The sequence below is a fragment of the Rhamphochromis longiceps genome, linkage group LG7 (assembly GCF_057381845.1).
Source record: "Rhamphochromis longiceps isolate RC_006_pf linkage group LG7, R_longiceps_female_GT1.1, whole genome shotgun sequence".
Lineage (NCBI taxonomy): Eukaryota > Metazoa > Chordata > Actinopteri > Cichliformes > Cichlidae > Rhamphochromis > Rhamphochromis longiceps.
The window spans coordinates 44,450,667-44,465,107 of record NC_140563.1 but is presented as its reverse complement, the minus strand read 5'-3'; the positions used below and the strand labels follow the sequence as shown (position 1 = coordinate 44,465,107).

At 44.5% G+C, this 14,441-nt stretch overlaps 1 protein-coding gene across 1 annotated transcript; it reads left to right on the top strand.

Moving 5' to 3' along the window:
• Positions 1-3,041: 3,041 nt before the first annotated feature.
• slc2a11l (solute carrier family 2 member 11, like) lies at positions 3,042-13,523 on the top strand. Its single transcript, XM_085413797.1, has 12 exons — positions 3,042-3,145; positions 3,445-3,539; positions 3,635-3,795; positions 3,923-4,047; positions 4,160-4,289; positions 9,840-9,988; positions 10,082-10,269; positions 10,501-10,611; positions 11,148-11,249; positions 12,894-12,969; positions 13,086-13,213; positions 13,317-13,523. The coding sequence occupies exons 1-12, from the start codon at positions 3,118-3,120 to the stop codon at positions 13,521-13,523; spliced, it is 1,500 nt and encodes a 499-aa protein (XP_085269923.1). The 5' UTR covers positions 3,042-3,117.
• The last annotated feature ends 918 nt before the right edge of the window (positions 13,524-14,441 follow it).

The window sequence follows — 14,441 nt, the reverse complement described above, 5'->3', positions numbered from 1 at the left end:
GGTGGTCCTGCACCCCCTCGTCAACAAGTTGGTTAAGTAAATAATATCCTCACGGGAAAATCGATATCTCTCAATGAGCACACTGTCGCGCTGAGCTAAAGGATCCTGTCTGTCCCGCAATATACGCTGAATTCTGAGGACTCTCCTTATCAATCTTGCACCTTCGGCAATGGGTTGCTCGCGTATACGGACAGGACATGGCTGCGACAGGCTTCCCAAATCCACCTTGGCTTTTATAGCCGTGGTCTCTCATCTTGATTACACGAAGTAATTTACAATTGCTACTCTGAAATATGAATTACATCTGTAATAATCACATACATGTAATAGAATGTTAATAGTACATTTCCCTTTTTTAGGAAATGACCTGTATGTATCTGTGTGACATCAATAAAAGGATCAAGTGCTGCATTATCTTCAGTTACATTGATGTTATTTATTTATCGCTGTTGCTTTCGTATAAATGAAGCGGACATACCTGCGTGGCCGCGATCTAATCCTGTTTACATAAAGTAAACCTGCTCCCGAGCAGGTTTACGCTTACGGCTCTGTTGCTATGACAGCAAGTCCCGGATGAGCTTCGGGGAACCGACTGATCCAGGATCACGCAAAATCGTCAACAATCTAATCCGGCTAACCTACTTAGCGAGGTACGAAGAACGGGCCCCAGATCTCTAATCCCTAAACCTAACCAAGGAGGGTAAAAAATGGTGGATTAGCCTGGGGATAAAAGACCAAAACACCCTGTGAAGTTGAGGCACACAATGATGTGTCTCGCTGGTAAAGTTTGTGGAACTTTTCAGAACAGAGCCTAAAGGAGAGAGCACGAGTTAACAAAGAAAGTCGATAACGCTGATGTCACCCCTATTATTGCTGACGGGGTCTTTATGTTTTCTGAGGATAGCTAGCATAAAGAAAGCATAATGTTGAAGTGTCTTTGTAGTACCCAGCAAACATACTACAAAGCCACACCAGGTCACGGTGATAGTGTACCATGGGGCACATAGTATGGGCTTGGGACCCATCTGGGGCTCCAGCCATGTTTGCTTGGTATAGCTGGTCTCAGTTAGCACACAACACAGATTGCTCATGGTTTAACTTTGCTCATGTTTCACCAACACCATTTAAAACCAGTGTATTGTATTTAAGTTCTAGTTGTTTGTTTTGATAGATCATCACAGTATTTTGACAGGAATGTTCTCTTCACACAGGAGAGTGATGGGCAGGTGGATGTGGCTGCAGTTACAGGCTTATAAAGAAGATCGGCCTATGCTTCTCAGAGTGGGAAGTCTGACATAGAGACTCACAGCTATTCAAAATAACTTTTATCCAACAACAAAGTCAGAGAATTGAACAGCAACGTGTGCAACCTGTACAACATTGATACTGATGGTTTTATTTTTGCCCTGCATTAGTAGGTTTTTCATGAATATTGTGGGTTTTTTTTAATATGTATGTAGGTTTGCCTTCCTTGGTGAAATATATATTTATGTATCTTTTACTGATTTCAGATGAAGATCATTTTCCCCTTTATCCCCATTGTTTCTTTAGTCCTTTTCACTATTGACGACGAGTCAATTTGGAGCCCAAGTTAAAGATTGAATCCTTTATAATTTGATCTGAGGGTGCATGTGTGGTTCTCCAAAGAAAGAAAAAACACACTGGTTCATCATTCAGTTCGCAGTAATGACTCCGTAAGAAAAGTCTTACAGCTTTCTCATAAAGTGTCAGCTGTTTCTCCTTCAGTCAAGCTGAAAATACAGCCTCAACGACAGTTGCAAAAGCTTCATTCACCAGCAGGAATTTATTTTTTTAAGTTCTGGTCTTTCAGTGCTTTATTGACAGTGTTTTTAGCCTGAAGCTGACTCTGCTTCCTCTCTGGAGGTCAGCTGTGTGACATCTGGCTGCATCATGTGTCAGACACAGACACACTGTCTCCTTGGGACAGTTGTGCACAGCTTTTGTCCTTTTTGGAGAACCGGCTTACTTTTGAGAACCAGATGTTATGTAACAAAATTTGTGCTTTTCACAGTGAAGCGTCTTACTGCTGCTTTTGATCGTTCGTTGATACTTTATATTTGTGATTCTGACTCTGAACCAGAGTTTTGTAATAATAGGTGTGTTGGGCCACTCTTGTTTTTCTAGTGGAAACGACTGAAACAGCTTAATTTGGGTATCAAACCTAAGAAGCAACACTTTGAATAAATAGACATCTCACTGTGCCTTTCAAAGACAGATTACTATACACAATTAACAAAGGATTTAGAATAAAAAGAAACTCCCACACAATATTTTTTTTTTACAAAACAAAAGTGCAAGACCAATGTGTTTCTTTCTTTGCTGAAGAATCTTCCAGCAACATCCAGTTTCTCCTGTTCACTGTTTGTATAACTGAATGAGGTATGTGCAAACATTAAGGAAGTTATGTTGGTTGTAGCTTAATGTTTACTGACAACTGACACTGAGGTTTTCCCTGTCTGGATAGCTAATACATTTTCCAAAATGTAACCTTTCTTTTGAGACTTATGGCTCTGTATCCCTTCCATGAGATGATTTTCCTGTTGTGTTTTGTGATGCAATTCTCCACTAAGCTTTGAGACAAATAAAAATAGGTTAAAGGTTTTGGCTTAACTTCATAATCACGTCTTTGTCTCTCTCTGTGTAACTTTTTCAAACTTTTAAACAGATTGCAGGACAATAAATAACTTTTCTTTAGAGCAGCCTGTTAACCCTCTCAGGCCCAAATTAAGTTTTTTGTTGCTAATGCACAACCAAGTCCTGCAGTGGTACTTCTGAGTAAAAAAAAACTAATTAAATATGTATGTGGGGTAATCAGGTTGTTAGTTTTTAACTGTTTCAAATCTGCAACTTCTGCCTGGAGAGGGTTAAGGGTCTTTCATGATCACTGGGCAGAATCCTTAAGCAAACAAAAGTCATGCCCACATGACTTATTCCACATCAGACACATAACTTTTTAAGTTGTTGTTTTTGTTCCAAACACCTTTTATTCTTTGACCCAGAAAAAAGTTAATCATTTCAGCGCTCAGTTAAATGTGTGCTGCATCCATGTGAATGATCTGAAAAGACTTCTCACCCGAAAGCGACAGACCTACAACAATGATTCAGCACTTAGGACTCCTGGTAGGTGACAGTTAAAACTATTTTTATGTTTACATTATGTTTTTTGAATTGTGAATGGCTAGCTCAAGCATATAAATGAAAGGAAAACTTCTTTTTTTTGATATTTAAATGACTGCTGTATATGGAGAATTGACACAATCCATAAAAATAATTGAACATACAGACTGACAGATGTAAGTTTAGGGAAATGTGGTATTGAAAAATTAAAATTTGATTATTTAGCATGATTGACGTTAAACAAAATGTACCTACATTTTCCATAAAAACATTTCTTGATTTCTTTAAAAACATTTTTACAGGTAGCTTATCCTGTTGTATTTGCTGCCATTTTTGTGTGTGGTATCGGTGGGACATTTCATTATGGATACAGCGTGTCTGTGATGACCTCCCCCTCTGTTGTAAGTGAGATACTTTACTAAATTAAAATACAGACAACCTTAAGCTGTATTTTCAGCATGCATAGACAAGTCTATACCTGTTCACCTTGTTGTAGTTTATAAAGGAGCTGGTGAAGCAAACATGCGTGCAAAGATACGGTCTCTCCCTGGAGCCATGGCAGCTCTCGCTCATCTGGTCCTTCACAGTGTCCATTTTCTGCATTGGGGGTTTACTGGGGTCGCTAACAGCTGGTTCACTGGCGTCAAAATTTGGCAGGTTGGTGTACATGAGCATAAAAGTTCCATATTCTGTTTAGCTATTAACATGGCACTGTCAAAGACATGCATAAATAGATGTTCTGCGTTGGCCTCAGGCTCTAAGTCTCTGTTTTCCTGTCCCATAGAAAGCGATGCCTTTTGTTAAACACCTTTGTGGCTATACTTGGCAGCGTGTTGATGCTCTTGAGTAAAACAGCCATGTCCTTTGAGATGATCATGGCAGGACGATTTTTCTTTGGCATTAATTCAGGTAACCTTTTGAGCAAACTCACTGGAGCTAGTTTCCCGGCTGTCCAAACTGTCACCTCATTGAATCTGGTCAGATTGTGTATGTGTGTTGTTGATTTTTCCTGTTACTTTAGGAGCCAGTCTTGCAGTTTATCCAATGTACGTCATGGAAATCGCTCCTCGGAAGCTGAAAGGGATTGTTGGCGTGTTCATTGGTTCCTTCATGTCTTTGGGGAAGTTCTCTGGCCAACTGCTGGGGATCAGGTGAGGTAGCCTACATGTGAAAACGAAAGTATCTCACAGTCCTGTGAAAAACTAAGTACATCTCGTGATTCTAACACCTTCAGCAGAAATAACCAGAAGTAATCATTTTCTGTATAACATCATCATTCTCTCATTGTGGAGGAAATTTGGCTCACTCTTCTTCACAGCACTGCTTTGGGCATTCATTTAGCTTTCTTAAGAGCTCACCACAGCATTTCAGTCAGGTCTTAATTTTGACTGAGTCACTGCAGCCAATGCAACAGGACTGCAAAGGGTCAGATCATGTGGTATTACAATGTGGGACATATTCACATATTTGTAGACATTTTTTTGTGGATTGGTAAATTTCATCTGGCCATTTCTCTGTAAGATGCTCTTTTGACTTGTTACCGTTAGCCTAATTAGATGCAAAATGTTCCTTCAACTCCTTAGTAAAACTTAATTTCCCAGCCTTTCATTGCACATTCCCAGCTTTTTTGAGCTGTCTTGTTGCCATGAAATTCATCATGAGCTAATATTTTACATGAAATTTTAAACAACATATCTTTTCTATTTTGAACAAAATCTGAAATTTGAAAATCATTTGCATTCAGCTTTTATTTGCATTCTACACAACATCACTACTTTAAGGTTTTTATAGTATTTAACTGTATTTCTGAAAAACAGTCCTTTATGGTTCGTATTATTTGCAATTGCAAAAAAAGGAAAAAGAACAAAAAAGTGATAGTTGCAGGGATGGATGGCCACACTTCAAAGGCAGTGGAGGAGGCTAAAGTGATGTGGGAGTGGAGGGAACAGGGTTGGATGGTACATCAGGGACATTTGAGTGAACATGACTGCGCAGGTCCCGCTTCAGTTTCAGGCCCCAGTCCGCGAGATCTTCAACGCACACCTCCGGCAGAGCTTCAACAGCATTCCGAGGGAGACTGGGGACATTGAGTCCGAATGGACCATGTTCAGCGTCTCCATTGCCGAAGCTGCTGCATTGAGCTGCGGCCGCAAGGTGGTTGGTGCCTGCCGTGGTGGTAATCCCCGAACCAAATGGTGGACACCAGAGGTGAAGGGAGCCACCAGGCTGAAGAAGGAGTCCTATCGGGCTTGGTTAGCCTGAGGGTGTCACGGTTTGCGGGGCAAGCCATGTGGATTTGTAGTAAGGACCCAAAAGGCGGCAGCTCTGAAGCAAAACAAAACCGGAGCACCAGAAGGCCAAAAGACAAAAACAAAAAACGAGCCCAAAACCAAAAGAAACGAAGCACACCAGAACACAGGAAAAAACAGAGCCCAAAACAGAAGAGTTCAGGGGGCCGACAGCACAGGAGTCCAAAACAGTTCAGGGGTCCAACCGTGCAGACGGCAACGGCGGCCACTCAGGCGATGGCGGTCCGGGGGCCGGCCGTGCGGAAGGCAACGGCGGCCACTCAGGCGATGGCGGTCCGGGGGCCGGCCGTGCGGAAGGCAACGGCGGCCACTCAGGCGATGGTGATCCGGACCAGGCGAGGCTGCAGAGGCTGGACCAGGCGAGGATGAAGACTCGGATGAGGCTGGACCAGGCGAGGCTGAAGACTCGGATGAAGCTGGACCAGGCGAAGCTGAAGACTCGGATGAAGCTGGACCAGGCGAGGCTGAAGACTCGGATGAAGCTGGACCAGGCGAGGATGAAGACTCGGATGAAGCTGGACCAGGCGAGGATGAAGACTCGGATGAAGCTGGACCAGGCGAGGATGAAGACTCGGATGAGGCTGGACCAGACGAGGCTGAAGGCTCTGAGGCTGGACCAGACGAGGATGATGATGATGCTGCAGCCGGCGAGGATGATGATGATGCTGCAGCCGGCGAGGATGATGATGATGCTGCAGCCGGCGAGGATGATGATGATGCTGCAGCAGGTGGCTGGACGGGCTCCTCGGGCCCTCCAGCTGAGACAGGTGGCTGAACGGGCCCCTTGGACCCTCCAGCAGAAGCCATCACAAAGCCAGCAGGCATGGAGTCCTCTGGCAGACATGAAGGCAATGGGTGCTGTGCTGAGCACTGGCCCTGCTCAGACAGCACTGACACGGAGTTGTTCTCTGAGGGCTGCTTAATCTTCAGGGGTCCAGAATCAGCTGGGGACTGAGACCTAGCCTCTGGGGAAGCCCTGGAGTGCAGAACGGTGCTTGAAGCAGCTAAAGCGCGAGAAACTCCCTGACTGGACCTTAAATCTTCTCCCTGCATGGAGTGAATGAGTGGAACCGGTACTGCTGGAGCCAGAGCTACGGGTAGCGGGGGCACTGGAGCTACTGGGGCCTGCGCTACAGGCGGCACTGGAGCTACTGGGGCCTGCGCTACAGGCGGCACTGGAGCTACTGGGGCCTGCGCTACAGGCGGCACTGGAGACTGAACTGAGGGTGGCACTGGAGACTGAACTGAGGGTGGCACTGGAGACTGAACTGAGGGTGGCACTGGAGACTGAACTGAAAGGAGCACTGGCTGCGGGGGAGCTAACTGAGCTGAGAGTGGCTGCGGGGGAGCTAACTGAGCTGAGAGTGGCTGCGGGGGAGCTAACCGAGCTGAGAGTGGCTGCGGGGGAGCTAACTGAGCTGCCGGTAGCTGCACAGGCGATAAGCAGCTCGCGTTGACATCCGCCACACAAAACGCAGCCCCTGAATGAACAGTCATGCAGTCTGAAAATGAAAAAGAGTCCTCACTCACCACAGCCGGTGATTTAGAAGCCCGAACGTACGGCTGTGGGGTGGCGCGCTTGCGGCGCGATCGGCGTTTCCTCCCCGCAGACGGCTCCGACGGGCCGGGCAAGATCACATCCGGCGAGTCGGGCAGCGAGGCAGGAGTGGCTGAGAGAAGGTGAGGTGTGTGCCGGAGAAAAGCCTGTATGGTCGGAGGAAGTGAATTCAGTAGCCATGGCAGGCCGGAAAAGAGACGTTGTAGCCGACCTTCCACGGCGCGGCGAAGCTCGTACGGAGGATTCTCCAGCCACAGCCCGAGGAGGATCTCCACATTGTAGCCGATGTCATCCTGGAGCTCCTCGGACGGATTGACTGCCGCTGGGTCCATGGTGGCTGGTTCGTTCTGTCACGGTTTGCGGGGCAAGCCGTGTGGATTTGTAGTAAGGACCCAAAAGGCGGCAGCTCTGGTGCAGGTGAGTGTTTATTTACAGGGGTGTAAGTACAAACAGCGGTGGCGACAAAACATGAAACCGGAAACCTAAACTGGGTAAACTAATAAGACAAACCAGAATGAGGATGCAGGGAGGTCCGGAGAAATACATACGGGGAGACGCAGGGAGACCGAGGGGAAACAACACAGACGAACCAGCGATTACTAAGACAGAAAATACAACTTAAATACACTCAGAACACAGGGAGATTACACACAGGTGGGAGACACAGCTGGGAGTGATTAACATGACGAGACCAGGGAGGCAAACTGAAAACACTCACATAAGACGCAGACCTTCACAATAAAACAGGAACACACGGGGGGAACAGGGTAAACACCAATTAGAGAACAGAACCAAAATCGTGAAGAGAAAACACAAAACGCTGGGTCAAAAGGACCCAGGATCATGACAGTGGGACTCCAGAGGCAGCCGACAGGTATCGACAGGCCAAGCGGAATGTGGCTCGGGCAGTGGCTGCCTCGAAGAGATTCTGGCAAACCGTCAGACGTCTCAGGAGGGGAAAGCGGTGCTCTACCTGCACTGTGTATAGTGCTGGCGGAGCGCTGCTGACGTCGACTGAGAAAATTGTCAGGCGGTGGAAGGAATACTTCGAAGACCTCCTTAATCCCACTGACACGTCTTCCGAGGAGGAAGCAGAGTCTGGGGATGAGGGGAATGACCCGCCAATTTCCGGGGGCGAGGTCACTGAGGCAGTTAAACAACTCCTTGGTGGCAGAGCCCCTGGTGTTGATGAGGTCCGCCCCGAGTTCCTGAAGGCTCTGGACGTTGTAGGGCTGTCCTGGTTGACACGCCTCTGCAATGTTGCGTGGAGATCAGGGGCAGTACCTGTGGACTGGCAGACCGGGGTGGTGGTCCCCATCTTCAAGAAAGGGGACCGGAGGGTGTGTTCCAACTACAGGGGGATCACACTCCTCAGCCTCCCTGGGAAAGTCTATGCCAGGGTGCTGGAAAGGAGAGTTCGTCCGTTAGTCGAACCTCGGATACAGGAGGAACAATGCGGTTTTCATCCTGGTCGCGGAACACTGGACCAGCTCTTTATCCTCTCCAGGATACTTGAGGGTGCATGGGAGTTTGCCCAACCAGTCTACATGTGTTTTGTGGACTTGGAGAAGGCATTCGACCGTGTCCCTCGGGGTGTCCTGTGGGAGGTGTTGCGGGAATATGGGGTGTCTGGCCCATTGCTACGGGCCATTCGATCCCTATACAACCGTTGCAAGAGCTTGGTTCGCATTGCCGGCAATAAGTCGGACTCGTTCCCGGTGGGTGATGGGCTCCGCCAGGGCTGCCCTTTGTCTCCGGTTCTGTTCATAATTTTTATGGACAGGATTTCTAGGCGCAGCCAAGTGGCGGAGGGCTTTCGCTTTGGTGGCCTCAGAATCTCATCTCTGATTTTTGTAGATGATGTGGTTCTGTTGGCTTCATCGGGTGAGGGCCTCCAGCTCGCACTGGAGCGGTTCGCAGCCGAGTGTGAAGCAGCGGGAATGAGGATCAGCACCTCCAAATCTGAGGCCATGGTTCTCAGCCGGAAAAGGGTGGAGTGCCCACTCCGGGTCGGGGATGAGTTCCTGCCCCAAGTGGAGGAGTTCAAGTATCTCGGGGTCTTGTTCGCGAGTGATGGGAGAAGGGAGCCGGAGATCGACAGACGGATTGGGGCTGCAGCTGCAGTAATGCAGACGCTGCACCGGTCCGTCGTGGTGAAGAGGGAGCTGAGTGTAAAAGCGAAGCTCTCAATTTACCGGTCGATCTACGTCCCTACCCTCACCTATGGCCACGAGCTGTGGGTAGTGACCGAAAGAACGAGATCGCGGATACAAGCGGCAGAAATGAGCTTCCTCCGAAGGGTGGCTGGCCTCTCCCTTAGAGATAGGGTGAGAAGTTCGGCCATCCGGGAGGGGCTCAGAGTAGAGCAGCTGCTGCTCCACATCGAAAGGAGCCAGCTGAGGTGGTTCGGGCATCTGACAAGGATGCCCCCTGGGCGCCTCCTGGGTGAGGTGTTCCGGGCATGTCCCACCGGGAGGAGGCCCCGGGGCAGACCCAGGACACGCTGGAGAGATTATATCTCTCGGCTGGCCTGGGAACGCCTTGGTATTCCCCCGGATAAGCTGGAGGAGGTGGCTGGGGAGAGGGAGGTCTGGGCCTCTTTGCTTAGGCTGCTGCCCCCGCGACCCGGCCCCGGACAAAGCGGATGAAAATGGATGGATGGATTATTTGCAATTTATTTAAGTGCAATTTATTGCACTTTGTTACCATGTATGAAAGAATTATATGCAAAAATCTTTGTCCCTTTAAAACTTTTCATAACTGTGTTTTTGGAAGCATGTTGCTATTTTAGATATTAACCTGTGATAACTTGACTATTGATGTTATACTTGCAGTGAGTTACTTGGTACAGAGAAGCTGTGGCCCTGGCTGCTTGGTTTCATCGGTTTCACTGGGTTGTTTCAACTCATCACCCTGTTCTTCCTGCCAGAATCTCCCAGCTTCCTGTTGCTGGACAGAGGAGACCAACGAACCTGTGAAAAAGGTGTACAAAAACATTTTTAGCCTTAGGGGATTTTTTTTACTTAGTGACTGTTAACTTACCATTTAAATCTCATGTTTTTTCATGCCACCTTAGCTTTAAAGCAGCTTTGGGGCAATAATGACTACAGCAGAGAGATCGAGGAGATGCTGGAGGAGAAAGCTGCCCTGCAGAGTGTCCGCAGCTACTCAGTGTTGGAGCTGATTCAGAACAAAACGATCCGCTGGCAGCTGATCACTGTCGCTGTAACTTTCACCTCAGTGCAGCTCTGTGGCATCAATGCTGTGAGTGTATATGCTAGAAAGAGAGGAGTCTTTCTTTCACCAGTCTCTGTAATCTCCTTTTTTAGATTATGTTCTTTCAAAAAATCCTGTAATGTCTAAATATAATAAAATGTAATAAATACATAACTAACAATAACAGTGAAATATTCAGCAGGAAAACTGGCCAGTTTCAGTAAAATGAATAGAAACATTACACAGTTTCTTATCTGTGTATGTTTAACTTCTCTACAGGTGTACTTTTATTCTTTTGATGTGTTTCGTGCGGCGGGAATCCCAGAAGAAAAGTTACGATACACTGCCTTGGGGACAGGGCTCTGTGAATTTTCTACTGTTGTATCCTGTGTAAGTACTCTTTCACTGATATCCAATCATGTTTGTATCCAATAAAAAATGGACTGTCCAGCAAAATATAGGTGCTCAGCTCAAGAACGACAAACTTTAAAGGACAAAAAGTAGTGCAGCACAATGACTGATCCAAAGGTGTTTACTTGTGCAAACAGACTAGCATTTCAGCAGGTGGAGCCAGAGTGGACAAAAACTAACAAGGGCAACTTGTGTCCTATGACTCATCGTCATTTCTTTGTTCAGACTTCTGTTGAAATGTTAGTCACTTAGCACAAGCCAATTTTAGGGAAACTTTGTGTTTAACATCCTGTAAACACTCTATCATTAATGTTTGTTTTATTTACTTCCTGCTGATGTATCAAATCATTTAAGGGAAAAAACGTCTGGAGGTCTCACCAGTGATGTAAATGCCTTGTGGCAGCTGTTTTCATGTGTAATCGTAGCTCCCCCATGTGGCTGTTTAATTAATTGTTTAATTTTAATTCTGTGCAAAACATTTACAGCAGCAGGCTAAATCTGTTCTCATGTTGCAGTTCATGATTATTAACAGAACAGGAAAAACGGCCCTGCTCTTCAGAGGCTACGCAGGAATGTCTGTGACACTAGTTTTCCTCACCATCACTTTGTACCTGCAAGTAAGTCACTGCAAAACTAACCACTTTTAAAAATATATTTATATATACACTACCAGTCAAATGTTTTAGGACACTTTTTTTTTTTTCCATTTTTTAATTGAAAATTACGCTGTTTAATGTCTCATTACACCCTGAAATGAAAGCATAGTACAAATAAGCTGTTGGAGTTAAAAGAGAAATCATGGAATCAATTTATAGACAAAAATGTATTCTAAAGTTTTGATTTATCAAAGTAGCCAGCTTTGGCAGATATAACAGCTGAACACACCCGTGGCATTTTTTCTGCAATAGAAATCCAATATTCCTCAGGAAGTTCTTCCCATATCTTTTGCAGAAGTTCCCATAAATGTGTGACACTTGTAGATTGCTTTGCTTTCACTCTTCTTTCCAGTTCATCCCAAACCAGCTTGATGGGGTTTCAGTCTGGAGCCTGTGCTGGCCTCTCCATGTTTTCAAGCTAATTATCTCATTCTTTTTTTCCTGAGGTAGTTCTGGTAAAGCTTGGACTTATCTTTTGGGTCATTATCTTGCTGTAGGATAAACCCCAACTAGGCGCATACCCGAGGGTGTTGCTTGGGGCTGCAGAAAGCTGTGGTAGCCGTTTTGGTTCAGGGTCCCTTTCACTCTCACCATCAAATTTCCTTCCCCACATTTGACAGTTGATACCACACACTGTGAAACCATCCTTTCGCCTACTCGAAAGGGTAGTTATGATGGGAAGATTTCAAATTTTGATTAGTCCATAATACCTTTTTCCAGTCTTCAGTAGTGCAATGGCAGTGTTTCATGGCCCAGGCAAGCCTTTTGTCTTATTCTGATTATTCTTAGCAATGGCTTTCTTATTGCTACTTGTCCTGTTAAACCTTCTCAAAGTCTTCTCTTCACAGTTGAAACTGGGACTTGCTTATTACGACCTCTATTAAGCTGTGCTTGAAACTGTTGTCCTGTGAGCCGCCTATCACGCAAACTGTTAACTCTCAGAAACTCGTCCTCTGATTCAGTTGTGGCTTTGGGTCTGCCAGAGCTCTTCCCGTCTGAGTTTCTGAGTGCCTTTTGATGTCGAAGGAAACTGTACTCACTGACACCTTTACTTTCTTTGCAATTTCTCTGTAGGAAAGACCTACATTTTTAGGTGCTATGATGGTCTGTCTCTCTTCCATTTTTCTCGCCATTTTTGTAGCCACACACTTTCTGTAGTACAATACTGTTCAACTGATGCTCACGAGGGCATGGTACCACAGTGTGTTCCAGCACTGCTTTTATGCAGACAGAGGGGCCAGTAAGTAATCCAGAAAAGTTGCAATTAGTAGCACCAGCTTTCAATGGTTGATCAACCTCCATTGCTGAACGACAGCTTTAAATTGTTAACCCATTTTGTGTTCCCCGAAAAAGACCTTTTTTAAATAATTTTGAAATGTATATTATTTTTTAGTTTTGGGTAAACTTACCTTCACAAAAAAAAAAAAAACATCTGGCAGTTGACCACTTACCTTTGTACCATTTCAAACTATTCACTGGACTTGAATGACTTGAATTGTGATAAATGACTGGAAAAATTGGGGTGTTCTGAAACCTTTGACAGATAGTATATACATCTGCATATTTGAATAAATAAACAAACTTAAACCCTTTTGTTTTCCTCAGAGTCAGGTCTCCTGGATGCCGTACTGCAGCATGGTCCTTATTTTCCTCTGTATAGTCTTTTTTGCCATTGGTCCAGGTACGTTTATCTCTCAAGCTAATATTTCTAAAGACTGTAAAATTAACACCAAGAAGTTTTTCTTTTTGACCAAACAATGAGGAGATCTTATTGTAGCATGTACATTTTCCCCAAAGTTGGAGTTACACCTAGTCTTCCAGGGGAACTCTTTGCTCAGCCTTTCAGATCGGCTGCGTACACAATCTCTTGCAGCCTCAACTGGTTAGTCCTGTTTGTGGTTGGGATGGTCTTCCCCATCCTAGTGGTAAGTATGTTAAAAGTATGTAAAATGTGGCATATTTTTAAGATCATTTGAAATGTGGCAAGCACAAGGACTGACAAATTGCCTCCAAATGCTTTATTTCCAGGAGAAACTGGATTACTTTTGCTTTCTCATTTTTCTGTTTTCTTGCTTCATCTGTGGGCTTTATATGAAGTTCAACGTCCCCGAAATCAAAAATAAGACACCGCTGGAGATCGCTGCAGAATTTGATAAGATGCATTGCAAACCCAAAAGAGAAGACGTGACTGAGAAGTACGCCAATAGAATCATATCATACGAAACCAAACTGTGATTAGATTTATTAAAAAAAATGAAAATATGCTGTTAAATGTGCAGCTTGAATTAGTCACTGTATGTCAGACAGACAGGATATGAATGACGTTAATAAATATTTAGGATTAAACTGGTCATCAAGGACATAGCACAGAGGGTTTTTTTGTTTTTGTTTTTTTTACTGATGAAGGACATTCACACTGCACCAAAATAACTGTGTAATACAAAAAACAAATAAATGACAGAAAAGTCATTTTATCTACTATAAAAACGTATTTTCTTTTTTTCTTTTTCTTTCTTTACAATGGATACGCAGTAAGATAAAAAACAAACAAACAAAAAATTAAATATAAAATAGGACATTTTCTGTCAATGAATAATTTATTTCTGTTTTCATACCTGAACTTTTTTTGTAATTTTTAACATTTCTGTCAAACATTTTCTTACAGTTTATACCCGAACTTTCTTTCATTTACTACAACAGTATAGTATATGGCGTAGAAAAACTGAGCTGTGCTGTTGTAACTGCACTTCTTTTTCTTATGTTAAGATGTCTTAGGGATTCAGTGTGTAGTTAAATGTCTTTACACAGACAGAAAGGAGAGTTTCACTGGTCCAGCCCACTTATGATCAAAGTGGGCTGCATATGGCCCATGACCCATATTGTGAGTTTGACATTACTGACACGTTATAGATCTTTCACTCTTGTTTGATTATTAAAAAAATGATTTTAAAGTGAGTTGTAGCAGCATTTTTTTCTATTTGCGTTTTCTTACTTTACTCTAAAACTTTAATATCAGACCTTAAAATATTGTTGTGTTTGCTCTTGTGCTTTTTGCTATAAGCTATGATTTTTAATTTCTCCTCAAATGTGGTAAATCAACCATAAATTACACAATAATATTTAACTCGTCTGAAACATGATGCATTTCTATAG